The sequence below is a fragment of the Barbus barbus genome, assembly GCF_936440315.1.
Source record: "Barbus barbus genome assembly, chromosome: 33".
NCBI classification, from domain to species: Eukaryota; Metazoa; Chordata; class Actinopteri; order Cypriniformes; family Cyprinidae; genus Barbus; species Barbus barbus.
Window position 1 is genome coordinate 22,682,427 of NC_136761.1, and position 20,794 is coordinate 22,703,220.

The 20,794-nt window shown below is 39.3% G+C and overlaps 1 protein-coding gene across 1 annotated transcript in view; it reads left to right on the forward strand.

The window, feature by feature from the left end:
* The first annotated feature begins 325 nt into the window (after positions 1-325).
* Positions 326-20,794, forward strand: part of gpc4 (glypican 4) — a 36,802-nt gene continuing 16,333 nt past the window's right edge. Inside the window, exon 1 of the mRNA XM_079391279.1 lies at positions 326-1,015. Within this exon, the coding sequence (XP_079247405.1) occupies positions 862-1,015 (154 nt within the window). The 5' untranslated portion in view covers positions 326-861. The remainder of the gene's footprint in view (positions 1,016-20,794) is intronic.

Here is a 20,794-nt window from a genome sequence, read left to right on the forward strand (position 1 = left end):
TCTCCGATTGCATCAAAAATATCTTAATTTGTGTTCTGAAGATGGGTGAAGGTTTGGAACGACATAAGCATGAGTAATTAATAATATAATTTTAATTTATGAGTGAAATATCCCTTTAACTAGCAATTAAAGTGGAAAAACTCCTATAAAATGTCAACAATATATTTACTCAGTTCAAGAATGATTTGAACAATATGTACATGTATACTGCAAATTATTATATTATATTCTAAGAAGTTAGTGTAACCTCCTGCGCGCGTCATGCTCCACCCCGTGTGTTTCTCGTGGCCAGCTCTCTTTGTCCGGAACTCAGCTGCGTGCACGCGCAGTCCTGACTCTGAGATCTCGCCGCGCGCACAAGCGACTCCTCGATTTCCACTCTACTGCGTCCAGACTGCACACCAGCGCAAGAGGAGAAAACTTTCCTAAAACTTTTTATCGCAATTTTTAAGCTTCTCCTCCTACAGAGCAAGCTACTTCGCGAAACTCTTCAACCGAAGAAGAAACTGGTCAAGAAGTGCCTTACCTTTACAGCACTGAACATGTGTGCGCGTGCATAGCGCTGGACGTTGCGCAGATTTGCCTTTGTTTTTCGTTAAAAAAAAGTCTCAACGAAGAGCGCAAAGTCTTGAGCACTTCACTGTTTGTTGTCGCTTTTGGTCGCTTTTTATTCGTTACACACTGCGGGATTGTTTCGCTCGTTGTTCTTCAGAGGCCCGGTTTTTATTGCTCAAGAAAATCCAGTCCGTGAGATCCGAGTCGCATCCCCATGAGGAAACCAGAAGCGCGAATCGAAGAGATTTCGTGACTTGTTGTTTAGTTTTCTTTCACTTTTTTTCTCGATTGCTCAAGCAGTCAGCGATGAAGATGTTCGCTGTGTTTACTGTATGCATGTCGGTGTTGGTTTTGGCGTCGGCTCAAGCTGATCAGAAGGTAAAGAACTGCAATGAAGTCAGAACTGCCTACAGCTCGAAAGGTTTCAACGTCAACGATGTTCCCAACAAAGGAGTTCATGGTGAGTTGCACTGATTTTATTAACCCAAAATAGTTTGTGACGCTTGGAAATCAAATGTTTCTGAAAAATCGGGACTCCAAGAATCTTGTACTAAAAAAACTAACTTACAAGTTATGTAAATACACAGTTATACGTAAATAGAATGAAGGACGTAATTCAGAAAGGCTGCAAATGATGTCTACTTTTTCAAAGAAAGAAGTGTTTAAATTGTTTAGATTATCTCTACCCCATATTGATTTTCTGTTGTTTTTTTAACGTGCATTTCTAATATTTTGGTAGGTATAGTAGGTCATTAAGGTGACTAGCATATTACTTAATATAATGCAAATATACCGTCTACACGTCCTCATATTTATATGTATTATTTTCTTTCTTTTGTGGAACTAGGTGATATTATGGAGAATGACAGGCTCAGTCACCTTTCGCTTGCATTAAATGAATAAAATGAATGCAATTATATTGAATGCTGGGACTGTCATTCTACCTACATAATTGTTTGCGCTCCCCGGAAAAGTTAGAGGTTTGGAAAACTTTTTTTTTTTTTTTTTTTTTTTTTGTATGCACTGTCCCTTTAAGTCGCTTTCTCCGGCTAACGTGTAAGTTACCGCACCTCGGATTGTAAATAGGCATCACTGCATCTTTTAAACGGGATGCAGCTTGTGATTTAATTTCTATAGTTACAAGTGTTCAGTCGTTCCTCCCCTCTGTACCCCCAGCTGCTGGCTTTGTTTCAAAGTGTCGTGCTTTGTCATTGTAAGTGAGAGTCAGTCATCGGACAGTGATTGTCATTCAGAAGCACTAATGCTCATGTAAATGCACTGATTTTATCTGGAGCGGGGGAGTGCAACAAGTTGCAGTTTTTAGATCCTCTTCAAGGCCTGAACGAGGAGGGGAAACTAGCCTCAGGACACAGTTTGGCTATAACCACTGCCTTATTTCCCCGTAAATAAAAGAGAAAGTTTTCCCGACTTGAACGCCGGTCAGAATAGTTCATCAAGGAGACCTTCCTCTATGCTCGGTGTTTAAGGCATTGAATCTACATGGAGTTGTGCAAATTCATAAACCAATGCAAAGATGTGAAGGAAACTCACTAGATAACTTGCATCTGAAACTGATATGCTCAGTGTATGCTTTATAAATTGTTAGGCCATATCTAATGAGCAAGAGTGCTGTTGTTGGCATGAGGCTGCTGGTAATAACAGCCATGCTGATATTCAGGTCATCAGCACAACTGCATTGGTATTTACAGTATACAAGTAGATATTAGAGACAAACTCAGATAAAAAATAGTTGGTATATTTCCAGTGAAAATATCCCTAAAGAAGCTATGGAGTGTTCAGGGAGCACAGTGACAGCTTTCTCCTCACTAGGGGTGTAAATCGAACAGTTTATCACAATACAATCTGACAGTTCAATATAGCATTTGCAAATACTTTATGCACCAAAGCATGTCACAATACAATTACAATTTGATTATATTTTGGGGCCTGCAAACAGTATAATGTGCATATTTTACATTTTTATGAACTGAAAATTGCAAACGCTGTATAAAGGTTTCAAAAGGGGCTTTACACAATGATGGCATAGAAGAATAATTTTTGGTTCCAAACTTTCAGTGAACAGTCAGTTCTTAAAATATTTTTTTTCTTAATGTGAATGACATTTTAATAATAAAAAAAATAAAAAAATCACCATAAATAGCCTTTTGTGCATTTGAAAGGTTCCATAGAATGTTAAAGGTTCTACATGGAACCTTAGATGCTAATGAAGAATCTTTATTTTTAAAAGCGTAATGAGGAAAAAAAACATAAATCTTAAGTATATATATTGACTGTTAAATGCTGTGCATCGATACATCATATGATTTGTGATCTGATCAATCTGAGCTCATCACTGCTCTGAGTTTTGTAATCAATCCCTTTTAGCCACATACCGCACACATACCATGATACATAATGCAGGGAACACATGCAAGCTTGATGTAAACTAAATATCTGAAAATTTGTTCAATCAAATTTAAGGACCAGAATGAATTGTTGCGTAATATCTAGTGTATTCCTGTAATTCTTAATTGAACAGGCTGCTTGCATGACTGCAGCTAGGTGAAGGGGAACAACCGAGGTTTAATTTTCCCTGTACTTTACACCAAGCCAACAGGTCCATTGTCTTCCCAGAGGTGTCATTGTTTTGCAGACTTTGAGTGTTCTCCGACATGCCTGCATTTGTCATGTTTTATTGTGTCAAATCTCTATCTCTGTTGTGATGGCTTTAAAGAATGAATTATAAAGGCTTGTTTAGAGGGTAGGTTTGGGTGCAATGCTCGTGTGCCTCTCACAATGGTGCACAATATGCGTCGGGACCCTGCGCAAGACTAACCTTAGTTAGCATGCCTTTGTCAATAAGAGACTGAGATAATTGATATAGAGAAAGTGACAAGGTCTGCTGTCGCTGAGGGGTGGAGGTCCTTAGAAAGCAAAAAAGGAAGCACAAAAAGCTCTGCTTTGGCTTAACAATGTCTCCTGTTGCTAGGGAGAAAATGGTCCACAGGAGAACCTAATTGAACTGGTAGTGGCCCCCCGGTTCTGGCTTTCAGTGCTGGCCCTCTTCACCTTGTAGTCAAAACATGTCTTCTTTATTGTTCTGTAGTCGTGAAGCTCAGTTCCATCCTCATGCTTTGAGCCAGTCCTACACGCAGCACTAATCAGGCAAATTGTAAAAATTACATCCTGTGCATGACGATTTTTCTGTGTTCCAACAAAGGTATTATAAAATGTATACACGGAGGCGTTTTTCGTGTGATTCATGCTGGTCAAGAAGGGCCATTCGAACCAGCAGTTTCATTCAAAGACCTGTTCACTTGAATGTTGTTTTGCTTTTGTTAGTATCATAAATCAGAAGTTTAGAATGTTATGGATTTTGCAGGCACGGCATTCAACAGGACAAGATTTCCTGCAGCCGCGAGTATCTTTTGCAGTGGAAAGACGATTAAACTTTCTAACTTGAGATCTTATGCTTAAAGGCTTTTTGCACATTATGTGGAAGTAAACCTAAAACGAGGAACTCCACCACAAATGTCTTCTTGTAATGCTATTTGTGTTTTTAAATGTTATTCAGAAGTTCTCAGAAGAAACCCTTTTATAAAAAGGGTAATTCAACCAAATTTCTAAAGAAAATGTTAATTTATTCACTTTTATGTTGTTTCAAGCCTTTATGATGTACTTTTATGTAAGAAGGGATGTAATGTTGAGGGATGTTCTTTGACTTTCACTGTATTGACAACTTTTAAAAAACAAAAAAGTATTATCTTTATATAAAGAACTGCATAAAGGTTTGGAATGATCCCTTTAAAATTTTGCTTCTTATAGCCTCTAGCTATTTTTTCAACACGTGGTTAATGAATGATGATGAGTTACTTTACTACAACCCTTGACCCTTGAAGCAAAATGTTTTAAAAGCTAATTGTGTCTTTAAAAGCAAGTGGGATGCCAGGTAGAAGTGTATGGCACTTTTTATTGAAAGTTTTATGGCTTTAATAAGTTATAGTATCATATTTTGGACCCCTAGCAAATAAGTTCGCTGCGATCTACACTTGCGAGCATTTCAACCAAGCTGTACTCGGGTGGAGTTTGTGGTGTGAAATTGGTGTTAGAAACTTTGTGTGTTTCTCTGCTGGATAAGCATGGTTTTATAAGGAGATTTTGAGAGCAGGGAGCATGTGGTTAAGCAGAGGTAAGATCATTCTTCATGGTCAGAGTGGCTTTCTGGATCCTCTCAGTTTTAGAGGACTGTGGATTATTGAACCTTAGGAAACTTCATAGTTCTTTAAGCTGTGAAGTACATAGATCCCTGCTGACGACTAAACCGCCTGTATCCTCCAATCCTCAGCTAAACTGAAAGTACTGCCTGGCCTCCTTCTAAAAAGCCTCACTGCTCGTGATGGTTTGATTGGCCTAGATGTCGTAAACCATGTTTGTCAAGTGCCTCTCACCCAGTGGCAGGCGGCCCATCTTCAAAAGTTTCAGAGGAGGGGTGGTTAATTCTCACCAGATCGGTATCTCACCTTGTCAACAGCTCCTCATAGCAATCTAGCAGAATGCTTTTCCCTGCTCTCTCTGGAGAAATCTGCTTTGCTTTACATTGGCGGTTTGCTCTTATGTCATGCCTCAGGTATGGACAATGGCAAAGATCAAACATGTTTCCTCCCCTTTCTCCTGAAAGATTCATCCCACTCTTAATTACTTCAGTACATTATGAGACTCGGAAAGGCGATGACTTCACTCTTGATGTTGTACAGATCCGATCTGAATTGGACATACTTGATCTTTGGCCTGTAGCTTGGATGCACTTGGATGTAATAGATTTATTTTTGCAGGCCAGTCTTTTTCATTATTGCTTGCCTTGTATTTTCACTTTGATAAAGAGTTGAAAGATTGTCACGTCATAGATAAGCAGGTCAACACTGAATTTGTGAGCATAGAACTTTGCAGGAAGTAGTTCTGCTCTTTTCTAGTCCCTTGTGTGTTTATGAACTACTTCAGCTAATTTGATAATGTTTTCGGCCAATTTTTGTTTTTGTTTTACCATGACTAAATCCATTAGTTAATGGATCCATTATGGAGATTTGGGTATGCAGTCAGTGCATTACAGATAAGATTGTAAATTAGATATAATTCAGCTGTAAAATGCATACAAATGACTGTTTCCACTGATAGTCAGATGGGATGAGAGTCACAAGATGTTGATCATGCCAGTAAGAAGTTCATTTATGGCGTGTTAATGAGACCCTTGTATGCCACTGTGTCAGATCAGAGCATGCGGGCCCCCTTCCCACCGCTCCAGCTAATCAGAGGATAATCACTCAAGTGCGATAATTAAAGAACAAATCATGTTTGTTGTCACTATTGATAGCTGTTTGTACTATTATCAGAGCAGATGTCACTCATTAAATTAGATGTTACTGTAATATTAAAGTAAAAATGCTTCATTTTGTGAATGAATAGATTTACAATGATTATGCACATTAACGTAACACATAACCTTCTACTTGAGATATTACAATTTAAAATAACTGCTCTGTTAATGTATTGTAAAATGTAATTTATTCCTGTGGTGCAAAGCTGAATTTTCTGCATCATATCTCCACACATGATCCGTCAGAAAACATTCCTGATTATCAATGTTGAAAACATTTGTGCTACTTTATATTTTTGTGGAAACACATGATACATTTTTTCCCCAGTGAGTGAAGTGACATTCTGCCAAGTATGGTGACCCATACTCGGAATTCATGCTCTGCATTTAACCCATCTATCGTGCACACACACAGCAGTGAACACACACACTCCGTGAACACACACCCGGAGCAGTGGGCAGCCATTTATGCTGCGGCGCCCGGGGAGCAGTTGGGGGTTCGGTGCCTTGCTCAAGGGCACCTCAGTCGTGGTATTGAGGGTGGAGAGAGCGCTGGACATTCACTCCCCCCACCTACAATCCCTGCCGGCCCGAGACTCGAACCCGCAACCTTCGGATTACAAGTCCGACTCTCTAACCATTAGGCCACGACTTCCCTAAAATCAGGGGAGAGCGCAAACGCAGTCCCCCACTACCATAAATTATGCAGTCGAGATTCCCACATTTGGGGAATTCGCAGGGGTCAGCACAACCGGAGTGCAATGGCCAAGCCTCGCTCTGGGTGAACCGCCTTCCTGATCACGGTGTCTGCCCTGCCAGGTAAGTATATCCAGGACTCTTTGATTCATAGAATGTTCAAAAGAACAGCATTTATTTGAAATATAAATCTTTACATTATAAATAATGTTATAAATGTCTTGACTGTCACTTCTGATCAATTCAATACAAGTACTATTATTAATATTTCTTTAAGTATTACTGACTGAAATGTAGTTTATAGTGAAATTTCAGTAGTCATCTTTTTTGTTTTTTGCTCAACACTTTTTCATCTAGTTTGCTTGAATAGTCAGGTAGGGAAAAATTAGTTTTTTTAAATGTACTAATATCAATATGAGATCTTAAAATTGCTTCTATAATCTACTAAAATGATAAAATATTTTTAAAATAGTTTTTGTCCCATGTCTCCCTGCAAAACATTGACTTTGCTGTTTGAAATGTCAACTATTAAACTGTCTGTAGATGGTCAGATGGGTTTGCAGTGCATGTTTGCCCTGCTGTGGGAGAGACTGAAGCGGAGCTGATCTGTGTGCTGTGCTCTCAGTGACCTGAGCCCAGTGGATAACTGCCCGTAATTGATTTTGGCTATCAGGAGGAAGTGGTGTAGTGAATGAGACCCGAGCAGTATTTGGTAATGAGCAGGCAGGAGGAGAACGTAGTAGTGCAATGCGAACGGGCCAACACGCTCTCATGATAATTCATAACTACTTTAGGTTTTGGCAGATCGTTGGCTGATTCATATGAAGTCATACAATCTCATTGGTACATTTTTGTATGATCTGCTTACGCCCCATTGACGGTTAGATTTAGGGGTGGAACGTCATGCTTATGATATTTTCGTTTTTTTCTGAAAATCATACTTTATGCAAATTCATATGAAATTGCTACTTTATATAAAAGATAAATTTTTTCATAAGATCGGCTTGGACCAGAATAATTACTGGATGCAGTACTGATCCTGGGTTACATCCATGTTCTTTTCAAGATTTTCATGATCTGTGACTTATCATTGTCTAAGTAAGGAAAAGGTATGGAGAAGATCTTTTCACTTTTCCTCTGCTTCCTCTCAATCCCCCTCCAAAAAACCCCCGAGAGCGACAGCCTGGTGGGGGGTAAGTCCAGTGTGTGGGAACAATGGGACGCCCCCTTTTAGCCCAAGTCTGCCCCCTCCTTAGCGCATTCCACAGGGGACCACCAAGACCTCCTCACTGGGACCCTAGATCCAGGAGCGGCAACAAAGACTCAGCCGGAGGATCTTCAACAGAGGATTGACTGACCGTTGAATGAAAGAGGGAGTTTTGACTGACAGAAGAAGGGCGGCAGTGAGAGGCAACTTAACATGTTACTAAGAGGAGCTGCCACTGTGTTTGATTGAGCGAGAGCGTGTGACCCGCTAGTGGGGAATGTGTGGAACGCTTCGAAATGTGGCCCGGGGCGGGATTTGTGGGCTCTGACTCACCCCGAGTCATCTGTACAATCCGAATGGGGCAGATGTGCACAGACATGAAGAATAAAGCCCCACACTTCCTCGGCCCAAGACGTGTTTCTCTTGTGACATTGTTAGTGTAGTTTGTGGTTTTCCCTGAGTAAATCTGGCACCGTACAGAGTGATGTCGGATGGGTGCTGTGTAAAATCTGGCCCTGTGTTTGTGGCTTTCCACACTTGAAGGCAGATACAGGCTGCCACTGAAGGTCCTTGTTAACACTTCCCATTTGCATGCTGTTAAATCGACACTCCCTGGGCCCCCAAACTTGGCCGGAGGGTCTGTTCCTGTTCCCTCGCATCCCGCTGGATAGGGATGGCTTTGTAGGAAGTGTTTGTGCCGAAGCAGCTTTTCTCCCCTTTTTTTTTTTTTTTCACTCTCTCCCTCTCCTTGTGCCATTTCACCCATCCTGGATTTCTACATAGTCTTGTCCAAGTGTTATCCCCCTGTTCCTTTCATTTGTCCCACTCTTTTCATCTCCCTATCTGCTCTGTGTGTGGGAAGCTTTCCAGATGATTTTAATACCAAAACAGACTGCTACAGCGAAGGCTGCTGTTCCTCCCATGGCTTTGTTATCAGGCATTAGCATGGATGATATGTGCTGGAGTATTCGAGCAGATACTGACTAGAGTCTTGAGCTTTGGGATACAGTTCTCCTCTGGGACATTCCCCTAACCTCATTCCTCGGCAGAACTCCTTGTGTGTGTTGTTTGAGAGGTGGTCTTTTTTTTCTTTCACTGTTTCAGTCACATTGGTGTTGGTCCTCCAGCAGTGAGCAGTACTCAGAGATCTTCTCCCAAGGTCTGTTCCTCACTTCATAAATTCTGCATAAAGCTGCATAAACAACCAAATGAGAAATACTAGAGGTTTAACATAGATGTGGTGTGCTCTGCTTTCTCTTCTTGTGTTTTGTGTCTCAAAAACATGTATGTAAAACAAGCTACTTGGTGCATATAAGTACATCACAATATGTTCACTATTGTTGAAAAGTATATGGTCAGTAAGATTTATTGTAAAGAAAGAAATTAATACTTTTATTCAGCAAGGAGGCTTTAAATTGATCAAAAGTGACAGTAAAGACTTTTAAAATATTAAAAAAGATTTGTTTCAAACAAACGCTGTTCTGTTCTATTTATCAAAGTATCCTGAAAATGTGTCATGGGATCCTCAAAAATATTAAGCAGCACAACCATTTTGATTTCTGAAGGATCATGTGACACTGAAGACTGGAGATATGATGCTGAAAATTCAGCTTTGCCACCAAGAATAAAATATATTCCAATAGAAAAGTTTTTAAATTGTAAAAATGTTTCACAATATTAGTGTTTTACTGTATTATTGATCAAATAAATGCAGCCTTGGTGAACATATAAGAGATTTCTTTCAAAAACATAAAAAAAAACCTTCCTGAACTACCTAAACTTTTAAAGGGTAGTATGTCATCATGACACAAAACAATATGCATGCCCATACAAATACATTTTGGGTCAGTGACGCTTTAGAATAAAGTTCTATTAACATTACTTAATGCATTGTCGTGAACTAACAATGAACAATTTTTGAAAGCATTTGTTATTTTGAGCATTTCATGTTCAATCATAATACTTTAATGTTAATTTACGCAGTTTAATGTTTAAAATGTACTAGTATATGTAAAAATATTTATAAATACAGTGAAAGTATTGAATCATCAACTAACAGTGCAAATCCATTAGCTAATGTTAACAAATTGAACCTCAGTTGGAAGGTGTTACAGAAATGTGATATGATTGTATCATAACAGCCTTAATATAAAGCAGTAGTGATAATTATGACTATATTATGTCTGTGGTTTTTCTCCCGCCTCTCACAATCATTTGCGGCTGTTTTGAGAGCCGAGAGATGTAGGCCAGGGGCTCATTTGGGTTTTGGGCAGAAGCCCTCCACTCTGGGAATGTTACAGATTTCCTGAAATGCCTGCTAATTACTCCAATGGCCAACATCAAGACTCCCCCTGATGAGCTTCTCTCAGTCCAGGGCTCGTTTCAGCATGTTCGATTACCTACTTCTGCACTTCATACGCATGTAAAAAAGCCTTTGGAGAGAATGGAGAATTGAGGTGGTGTGTGTTTGGGCAGACGGGCGGAGGCGGTTAAAGAGCTCCCTTGCAGACCTCCGTCAATTTAACTGACGAGGTGATGGGAACTCTTAAAACGGTCATCAAAAGCAAATGCCTCGGCTCCGGTCCCACCTCTGGCTCCGATTTTTATGTTGTTTTTTTCTTTTCCTCTACTATGACTGTTCAGTTTGCCACAAGTCACTCAGACAGACCCTGGATGAACGTTTTTGAGGTGGGGCAAAGTCATAGCGATGATTTCACAAAAACAAAATGGAGGACCGGCCTGAAAACCTCAAAATGGCCACATTTGATCTCCTTTCACTCTTTGAGAGCAGAAGATCCTCTTATTGGTTGATTTATTGACATTCCTGTCCATATATAATATCCTAGATGGGTCGAGATGTCAGTCAAAAGCATAGTAAGTTTATCCCGGTGTAGGTTTACTCCCGCTACAATCGCTTATTGCCCTAACTCTTCCCACCAACTTCACGGCTATCTAGTTTCCTAAACCCAACAGGTATATCAGAATCATTGTTGCAGTGTTGTAGCTTTGAGGACTTGGAAATATGATCTTTGGCCTGACCTCATCCTGCCCGTGGGCCCCTCTCTTTCTCTTTCACCATCCTCTTTCTTTCTTTCTAACACACAGCTTGCGCATTACCTCGATGTTTGTCCGTCAGTTTCAACATCTGGTGGATTTCAGCCACTCTTAGATGTCGGTTATAAACGCTGTCAGAAAACGGCTCGGGCTTCCGCTGCTTTACTTTACCAAAGGGGATAAGATACGTTAAAACCTTTCATATGCTGAAGGTTAAGGAGATGTTTTGTTTTTAAAAGGCGGATTTTGAGAGTCAGGAAGAATATAAGTGTGAAAATGAAGGGGATCTAGAATTGGAGAGCCATGCAGTGAGGGTGTTTGTGGTTTCATTCATATGAGGCTTATGGTGGGCTTTCAAAATTTCCAAACAAGACGTGCTTTGACCTAGATATAGCCCCCCTTTGAACCTCAGGTTGTTTGTGTGGATCTTCTACGGCTGTTTGAAGTTAAAGAGCTCTCTTTGCTCCGTTCTGTACTGTACGAGACGCAGACAGAGAGAAATATACAGAGAGTTGAGTTGTGTGGGAAATGTCCTTCTGGTGACTATTTGTATACATGTTATGATGTACATATCCGCTCAACTCAAACTTCATGTGGTTTGAATGCTAAAAAAGTTGAAAAGTGGTGGCTTTTTAATAGGTTTGTGTGTTGTATATTCAGAGTACTCGTAATTGATTTGTTTGTTAATTAACAGCCAGTCACCACTCTATTCATGTAAAATATTTCTATTATTTGCTAATATATTCAGTTCAGCTTTAATCACTCACAATAGACTTTTAAAGCGCATCTAGCAGTGAAAGCACGCTTATGCTGTTTGTTTTTGTTACATAGCAACTAATCTAAAGCTCTTTCATTTATTCCATATTGTCATGAAGAATTTGAAGAAAAGATGTGCTTGGGAGTGGCAGCAAGCAATGTTTTATTACATTTTGATGATGTGCATCATCCTATGTTTACCTCTTAGTGTAACTCTTACTTTACAGCAGAGCTTTGGTTTGGGACTGTTGCCGTTTGAGGGGAAATTGAGATTCCTGCAATCCCCCAGAGCGTTTGTTACCATTTGACTGATTATTTTAGGTGATGTATGTATTGTCACTGCTCAGCCAGGCCTGCAGTTTCTCACGTTGGATCTTCCCACCCCCTGCTAACCTCTCCGCTGTCATCCATCTGTGTGTGTCCTCATGCAAACATGTGCACAGGGTTTGAGGATTCCTTCATTGTAGCATCAGAGTGAGCTGTGTTATCAGCTTTTCGTGTGTTTTTTTTTCTTCTCTTTTTCAACCCCCTCTTCCTTCTCGTCTCTTCCTGGCCTGTACCTTTTGCCCCCTTTTTCCTCATGAGTAAATAAACGGTGCATTCCAGACTGTCAGTGTCTCTGCTTACGCACAGGCTCATTGTAATTTGTCTTTTATTGTATCTCTGGCTGGAGGTATTGGTTGGGGGTGTGTAATTGCTTCCAACTGAACTTTGCTCCATTTTGTGGAGCCAGTGTGTCCACTCCTTCACCACGTCCCATGCTCTGTTCCATAAGGGGATGAATCAACTATATTCTCTGGTGTTTCATGCACTGTTATGGAAAATTTTGCCGGTAATCAATTATGTTGCCTAAACAGCATGATGGCTAATGTTATAATGTTGCCTGTTTTTCAACAAAAATGCACCAGTTGAAATCACAAGTCATTAGGATCAGCCAATACATGTGATCTTGTAAAGTTTATTCTTTAATGTTATTGTATTTGATTGATATATTTGAGACGATAAGTTATTTCTAGTTGAACTATTTTTCTCTCAATCTTTTTTATACTTTTGTAGCTTTTTTAAGCATATGGGTGTACATCTTCATTACAATGATTTATAGTGTTTGTTAAATGATTTTGGGATAACGACGACTGAAGGGTTGTAGGATAAGACTGTATTGTGAACTTTTAAGTGACTTTAATCAGTTAAAATATAGATTGGTATGTAATATCGTTCCATAAATTGGTTATCATCTTCAAAACAAGAAAAATAATTATCGGCCATTGGTCTCAGCCATATCAGCGCATCCATAGAAATCAGGCATCAAAACATTTTAACGTGCAGTCAAACCATTGTTTAATACTTTTATGAAGCCAATGTATTGAACTTGATCTTTTCATCACCATGTTGCACTTGTCTAGTTTCGTCCATGAGATCTGACCCTGTTCAGTCATTAACTGACTTCCATGAAGTTTGAATGAGAAACGTCACACTCCGGCATTAATGAAAGGACTATATCAGTAATGAACAACAGAGCTCCGTCGATTCCTCTGTTAAACTCCAAACATGCAGTGTCCTGACTTTTAATGTGTCTGTGAAAGAGCCAGTCCAAGTTAAATGATTCACAATGAGGTGACCTGGGAAGTGGTGTAGGCAGGGAGCTTTTGTAAGCTGAGACAAAGCCGGAGACGGCACGCTGGGGTGGGAGAGGGAGACAGACACGGACTGAGAGGCCGGAGCGATGTTGTGGAATCTCCCCAGGGACTTCTGGGTAAATGTTCATGGATGGCAGCCTTTTGGAATGTTTACCAGTGGGGAGTTTTAATTGGCCAGAGGCCCTGCTCTGGTTTAGCAATCAGAGATTGACTGGCACAAAAGGATGAGAGCTTGTGGGTGATCGCTCAAGTGTGTACATCAATCTAACATATGTGTGTCTCATTGCACCGATTCAGGGTTTTTGAGGATTTATGTGGTATTAAGGCTCCCTGCCCGGCATCATACTTTACATCTGTTTTGTGTTTTGTGTAGTCTTGATGTTGCTTTGTGCCTATAAGTGCACCACAGAAGACCAGGAGATGGTTTAACTGCTGCGCTCTTACCCTGGTTAATGATCACACAAACGTCTAGACTCATAAGCCTGTGATTAAGAGTCAAGCGTTGCGACTTGGTAGGATACGATCGGGACCTTGACTTCTGGTGAAAACAGCCGTATTGATTTGTTTTTTTGCACATTTATTTCCTCTTCATTAACTCACGTGCCATCAGAAAAGAAAATATTGGTGGTTTGGTGTTTTGACAGCTGTGTGTGTGAGATTTTAATCCCTGATTAATTTAAGGAAGCATCATTTCGCACACATGCTTTTCTTGGCCTTGTGACAAACTGCCATGTGTCTTCAGATCTAATTCTCCTCAGATGAAATCCCTAATCTTTGAACCGTTTTAAAGCGAAGAGATGGGTCGAGAAGAGATCAGAAAGACGTGGATTTAAACATTTCTGTGGGTCTAAATCTTATTTGGATGTGATTTATGCGAGTTCAGAGTGCAACCAGATGTAGGTAGCACTGACTGTAACTCTTTCTAAGATGTTTCTACTGAAACAAGGGTAGTTGACATGAAATACTTTTTTGGTATGTTAGCACATCCTTCAATGCAACATAATGTAGTTCATCTCAAACTATTTTTATGCATAATTCTAATGCTGTTTTTACGAGTTTATTAGAGACTATAAGGAATATTAATGTTTTTAAAGTTGCAATGTAACAGAAATGGAAGACTTTTTGTTCTGTCCATCAGTTGTTGATTATATTCATGGCTGAATGCAAGCTTGAAGTCCATTGCAATAAAGGGCCAAGGTTAAAATACTCTAAATAACTGGCAAAATACACTAAATAATTGGCGAACAAGGTAAAAAAAAAATATATATAATAAATGCATGCAGTCATTCACAATGAGATGAATAACATACTTTTAGAAAACAGATCATGTCAACTTTAAAAATGTATTGATATACTGCAAGGCCATTTAAAATGTAAACAAGTAAATAATTAGTACTTAATGGGATAGTACACCCAAAATTCTCTCATTAATTACCCTCTTGTCGTTCCAGACCCGTAAGACCTTCGTTTGTCTTCGGACTACAAATTAAGATTTTAGGAAGCTACGAGAGTAATTGGCCTTGGAATATTTTAACAATGTCCTTCGTACCTTTTCGGGCTTTGAACGTGTCAGTTGCATTGCTGTCTATGGAGGGTCACAAAGCTCTCAGAGTTCATCTTAATTTGTGCTCAGAAGATGAAAGAAGATCTTATGGGTTTGGAATAACATGAGGGCGAGTAATGAATGACAGAATTTTCATTTTGGGGCGAACAATCCCTTTAAATTAAAACATGCATTTTCCATTGTATTAATATAAAATAACCTAAGAAATCATCAACTACCCATCATCCGCTGTTGAAAATTTATCACATTCTTGACCACACAATAACCTCTGTTAAACCATTAATTAACCATTAACAATTTGAATGTGAGGGAAAAGTCTAGTCTAAACTTGTTGTCCTGTCATGAATTTGAATTGAATATTTTTGGCCAAACAGTAATCTGGCAGTGGTTTTGTTTTGTCTAATCACTCTTTGTGTTGCTTCCTTTATTTCGGCCTTACCGGACACAAGGGCCATAGTTTGCAGAATGAGCCCGCGTGTCCCCACTTGGCTGGACTGTACCGTATTGTAACAGGGTTTCCTGCCCTGCACGAGTGTCAGTTGGGCCACTTGGCGTGGGATATCCTGCTTGTTAACTCAGTTCCTCGTTAATATGACACTTGCCCCATGGGGCTGCGGAAAGATGTCGCTCCGAGGATATCGCTCATAAATCCAGATTAAATAGCAAAAGGGATTAGCGGCACTCATTCCAAACAAGGTCTGATTCGTGACCTCTGCGGACGGATCAACCAGATGGAGCAAGTAAACGACCTACTATAGAAAATGCCCAGCTTTGGATCAGCAGTGTATCCTGTGAATGTGGCCTCAGAGGATCAGGGAATACTTGGTGCTCTCCGTGGAGCAGGAGGAGGATATATCAGGAATGGAAAGGGGGGCTGGATTAGAAAAACATCACTCTGATTGTAGGTCAACAGACCTTTTGAAGTGAGTTTTTTGCTAATGTTTTCATAGTGTTAGACCTGAGGAATGTGTCCTTGAGCACAGTCTCTGAGCTTTTTGAATCACCCCCCCTTCACATTACCTCTGCAGTCAGACCTGTTAGGGCCGTTAACAGCTTCAACAGAACACGCAAGAGTGCATTGGCCTGTTTGGGGAAAATAGGATTTTCTTTGCTCTTTTGAATCAGAGATTGATCTTCTATGTAGACAAATTCTAAGGCTCATCAAGCTCATTTGTGGAAAATAAGTGGAAAAAGTGGGTCATTCTGAATGGATCATGGTTATGATGAACTATTAGTGTATTAACATATGACCGCTCATATTTATGCATTTGTTTATACTAGGCTTCCCAAATGGGGATTCGTAAACCCCTGAGGGTTCATGAGGGATCTGCAGGGGGTTGTGAATTGATGAAAAGAAAAAAACTAAATAATAAAAAACATTATAATAATATTAAAAAGAATAATTATTATTATTTCTGGTTTCAGAGAACTGAGAACACGCAAATTTAAATATTAACATAATTAACAGGTGGTATTATGATAATAATGTTTCTTCTTCTTCTTATTATTATTATTGGCAACAGAGAACTGTGAACATGCGAGTTATTGAATAATTTACCTAAAATATTATTTAAAGTAAATATTTTTTGTTTAAATGGATTGGCTGACAAAATTTTTTTAAATTTATCCATATTAGATAATCATAACAGATGTATATACAAATTGGAATTTACCACTTACCGGTTTCTCAAACGTTTCTGTCTCAAATGCATGGCATTGGCTGACCCTGGTCTTAAAACTGCAACAAACATAGCAATGTTTTGATCATGCCTTAGTGTTTGGGGGAATCTTTTCCAGGGAATCGGCCTATAAATTGCTTGCTTTTAGTTGAAGCATCAAGTTACATACGAATATTTTGTTTTAACACTTCAGCTTTATTTGCAGGTACAATAGCAGAAACTGCCTGTGTTGTAGTGAAAGCAAAAATAGTCATTAAAACATGATTACATCATTGTTTATGCTGTCCTGATAAAAAGAAAACTTGACATGTTACTAAAATGCAAAAGTGTAGAATGTTGTTTAAGAAGGGGGAAATGTCATTTAGACTGACACTGTCTCATTAAATCTAGTGAATGTTTCAGGACAATATGGCCTACATGTAAGCATTAAGTGCCTCCTTACCGAGTCCTGATTTTCTCAGTGCTTCACTCCAAGTGCCATAAAACGACCCTCTTGACATCATCCACCATTTTGTTTAGTGATCGTACACACCGGCCAGCTCTGCTGTCATTTCCATTTAGCCGTCCTACATTTATTGCGAGTCTCTGAAAGGCATCATTGTGCTGGCAATAGTGTTGTAAACTTGTCATAGCAGCGTTTGAGAGATGCTGGATTGGATTTGGAGAGAAAGAGAAAGTAATTCCCCTCTTTATTACCGCCATATGAGCAGTTGCTCTGTAATAATGGGTTCCTGTTACAGTTTTCCCATTTGAAAACTCTCCCATTGCGGTGGGAACCACACACTGAAAACCTGAGGAGTTGTATCTTTACCTTCTGTACAACTCTATTAATAGAGAGCGCCAGCTGTTTCTTCATGAACACAGTTGTGGCCTCACATACTCGTTGAGTGAAAAAGCATTTTGATTTTAAGGCTCGATTTTAATAAAGAATCAGTGCTAATGGTGACCAAGACTTGGTGATATAGCTAAAACAAAAGGTCTAAATCGGTGTCTGTATTTGTTCTGGGTTTTTTTTTTTCTCATCCAAGTAAAATTCAAAATGTTTATTGGAAGCTTAGATTTTATTTTTAATTTATATTTTGTTAATTTACCAATATTTATCCACAGGCATCAATTTTCACTAAAATGTTTTAATATAAAAAGTGCATCTCAGGCACTTCTGTTAAAAATAAATGTAATGCAAACAAATAGTTCAGTCAGACTATTTAAATGGGCTGATTGAATTTCCCAGCTCATTCTGGCTTTTGAAATTTAAACCTAAAGACGTTATCAAACCATTTTGTTGTAGATTGTGACACAAGGAAAGATTGTCCGTTCCTAAATAGCATTGCATCAGACTTGTGCAATAAAATGCACTTTTGGAAACTTAATGGTAAAATAAAAGTGCATAAGGCATCATGATACTCATAATGTTGCTTTAATTTTATATTGCCAGCAAATATATTGTGGAAACCCAATATCACCCAGCGCTGGTGATTTATCAAGAGTGCCTCCAGAAATATAAAACTCTGTTTTCTGGCTCTTTTTGTTTTTGTAAAGCACTGTAAATCTTAGTGAGTTTTGTGTGCTTCATAAATGCTTTAGAGCTGTTGCACGATTTCCTACTTGATGATATCGAGGCGCTTATCCATTCAGGTCATTTGACAGAATTCAGGGAAGGAGACATTGTGAAAGCTCTGCTTCCTCCGCCCTGTATTCATGAGTCTGTAAATGAAGGATGGACAGTCCAAAGATAGCCTCAGGCCACACAAAGAGAGGAGTGCTGAGATCTGTCTTCATGCAGATGGTGTGAAAGCAGGAGCACATTTTGGAGGAGACTACCATATAATAGAAAGGCTATGATTTAGAAATCAAATATCTAGCTCTTATCTGTCTGCAATGCCTACGCTCATTTTCGCTCTGCCTTTTATCCCATTAAACCGCTCTCATTTCAAAGCTAATAGCAATGCATGAGCGTCATCTGCCAAAAGGAGGGAGTGTACTCATTAAACGCTCATTCCACAAAGGTTTCAAGCAATACTCATTTGGATCATTTCCCCTCAAGGGTTGATGTTTTATCACCATCTGCAAGTTGTTGTTGTTATCTCTTATGAAATCTAGCCAAAACAACACATCTGATTTAGTTGGGTCGGGCCGTCTCGAACCCCAGGCCACAACTGAGAAAAAAGCTTCGTCAAATAGTAGTTCCCCTCCTTCTGTGGTTAACTGCAGCTTGTGCTTGTGTAAAGATGGCTCTGGTGTTGGGATGTCGGCCATGTTGTTTTGTAGTTAACTCTCACAGGAGTGTGTGAATCATGTTGTCACTTCCATTTTGAATGTCTCCCATCACTGTGAGGAATTGTCTTTTTTGCACCTTAGAACTGAAGTTCAAACAAACTAAATGGGTTTTCTTCGGTTAAACTAGCTTAAACCTCTTAACATTCAAGTTTTGACATTTTCAAGACTAAAGTCTGAAAATCTTCCACTGACTGACATTTTTCATTTTAATTCAAATTATAATGGACAGTGACGACAGCTTTGCATGTGACTGTTGTTTTTCTTGCATTTTGTATAGTGAATTATTTAACAATTTATCTTGACATTTGACCTTAGAGCGGATATAGGCCAGTGTGATTGAAACTACTAAAGCTTTTGAGAATTTTTTTTTGAAAATGTAAACTTATTTGGGAATTGAAATTTGAAAATTAGAAATGTTGCCTTGGCAACTAACTGAAAATAAGATTAAGTACTACAATTAAACAAAAAAAATAATAAAAGTACTATAATACTATATTAATAATAGTAAAATAACACTGAGGTAGGCATGTTTTCTTTGTTTAAAAAAAAAAAAAAAAGCTGTGAGGGACAGACATCCAGTCAGTTTAAATGTCTTTGTTGAAAATATGTGACATAGGATCCAATGCATTTTCCATAGATGTCTTTTCACCAGGATTTTCCATTGTTGCATCAGCTACATATTACAGCCCTTTGAAGTGTACTTCTATCCCTCAGCCTTGTTTTTATTCATGGAAATTAAATATGCCATTTACCTAAGGTTGTTTGTCCAGTACAATTCAGTATGCAAATAAATGCATGAAGACCAATCACAGTTAATTATGTAAATATTAAAAAGATGGTTAAATTTTGAGTGAACATCAACAATGTCATTCCAAAGTATTGTGCATTTTGACTTGAGAATGTGTTTCAATCTATTCTATTGAGGAAAAGGGGAGCTGTGAAATGGCTATAAAAATAGGGTTTTATTTTTCATGTTAGAAGCCGAATGATGATTCTCCACAGCTCAGATCCACCTGATATGATGGTTGTACGCAGAAGGGACAGTGTTGATGACACTCGTGCAGGCATGTGGAAGTTGCCGCATGTGTCTTATTAGGCAGACAACAGGGAAGCCCATTACTAAATTACTCTGTTTCTTTTGGCAACAGCATGTTGATGTGGTGGCCAGAGCGATTTATAGTGACGGCCGGCCTGAAATAATCCCCCAGAGAATTTATGACTTCTGACTCAGAGGGTCCGGCCTGTGATTGAGAGTGAGTGTGTGTGTGTGTGTGTGTGTGTGTGTAATATGTGTGGGTGGTGGGTCTGCTGGTCAGACCCTAGCAGGGTCACAGTGCATGGCCTGTCTCAGAGGAGTGGCTGTTAACCTTTGAACTCTGTGGTTAAGCCTGCTGGCTAGCGGCATGGGGTTATGGGGGCTGAAGTCTGTCTGGGGCTGGGGGCACGAAGGAGAGAGGGGACTGGGGGGGGGCGTCAGGACTAATCTGGGTTTTCCATCCACTCCTCCGTCAGCAAAACAGAATGTTCTTGGGACTCCAGAACAGCAACAGGAAGTGACTTATTGGAGACAGTTATAACAAATCTCTTTTTCAGATTTATAGTCAGGTGGTTTACTCCTAAGGATCACATGGAAATGGATCATATTGCTGTCAAAAAGTTTGGCCTTGCGTTAAAGCAACATGAAATCACAGAAGCCTCCCTTCTGCATGCGTCTGCCAAGATTAGCTTGTGCATGCAGGCGTATTGACTTGGACTCTTAAAAGATGGACACATTGATTATAAACCTATTGAGTAAAACATTAAATATGGTGACTGTTTGTTTTAGCAGGCTGATGTGTCAACTTTTGACTCAGCCAATGACCTTTAGTGCAGCTAGTGGCCCAGAAATCATACACTTTACATTTGAAGGCTGTATTTTTATTCATAGCTGAAAAGTCGTTACTAAAATCACGTTTTCCCCTGCGTTGATTGTTTTGATTAGTTAATGGTCTGTATTGA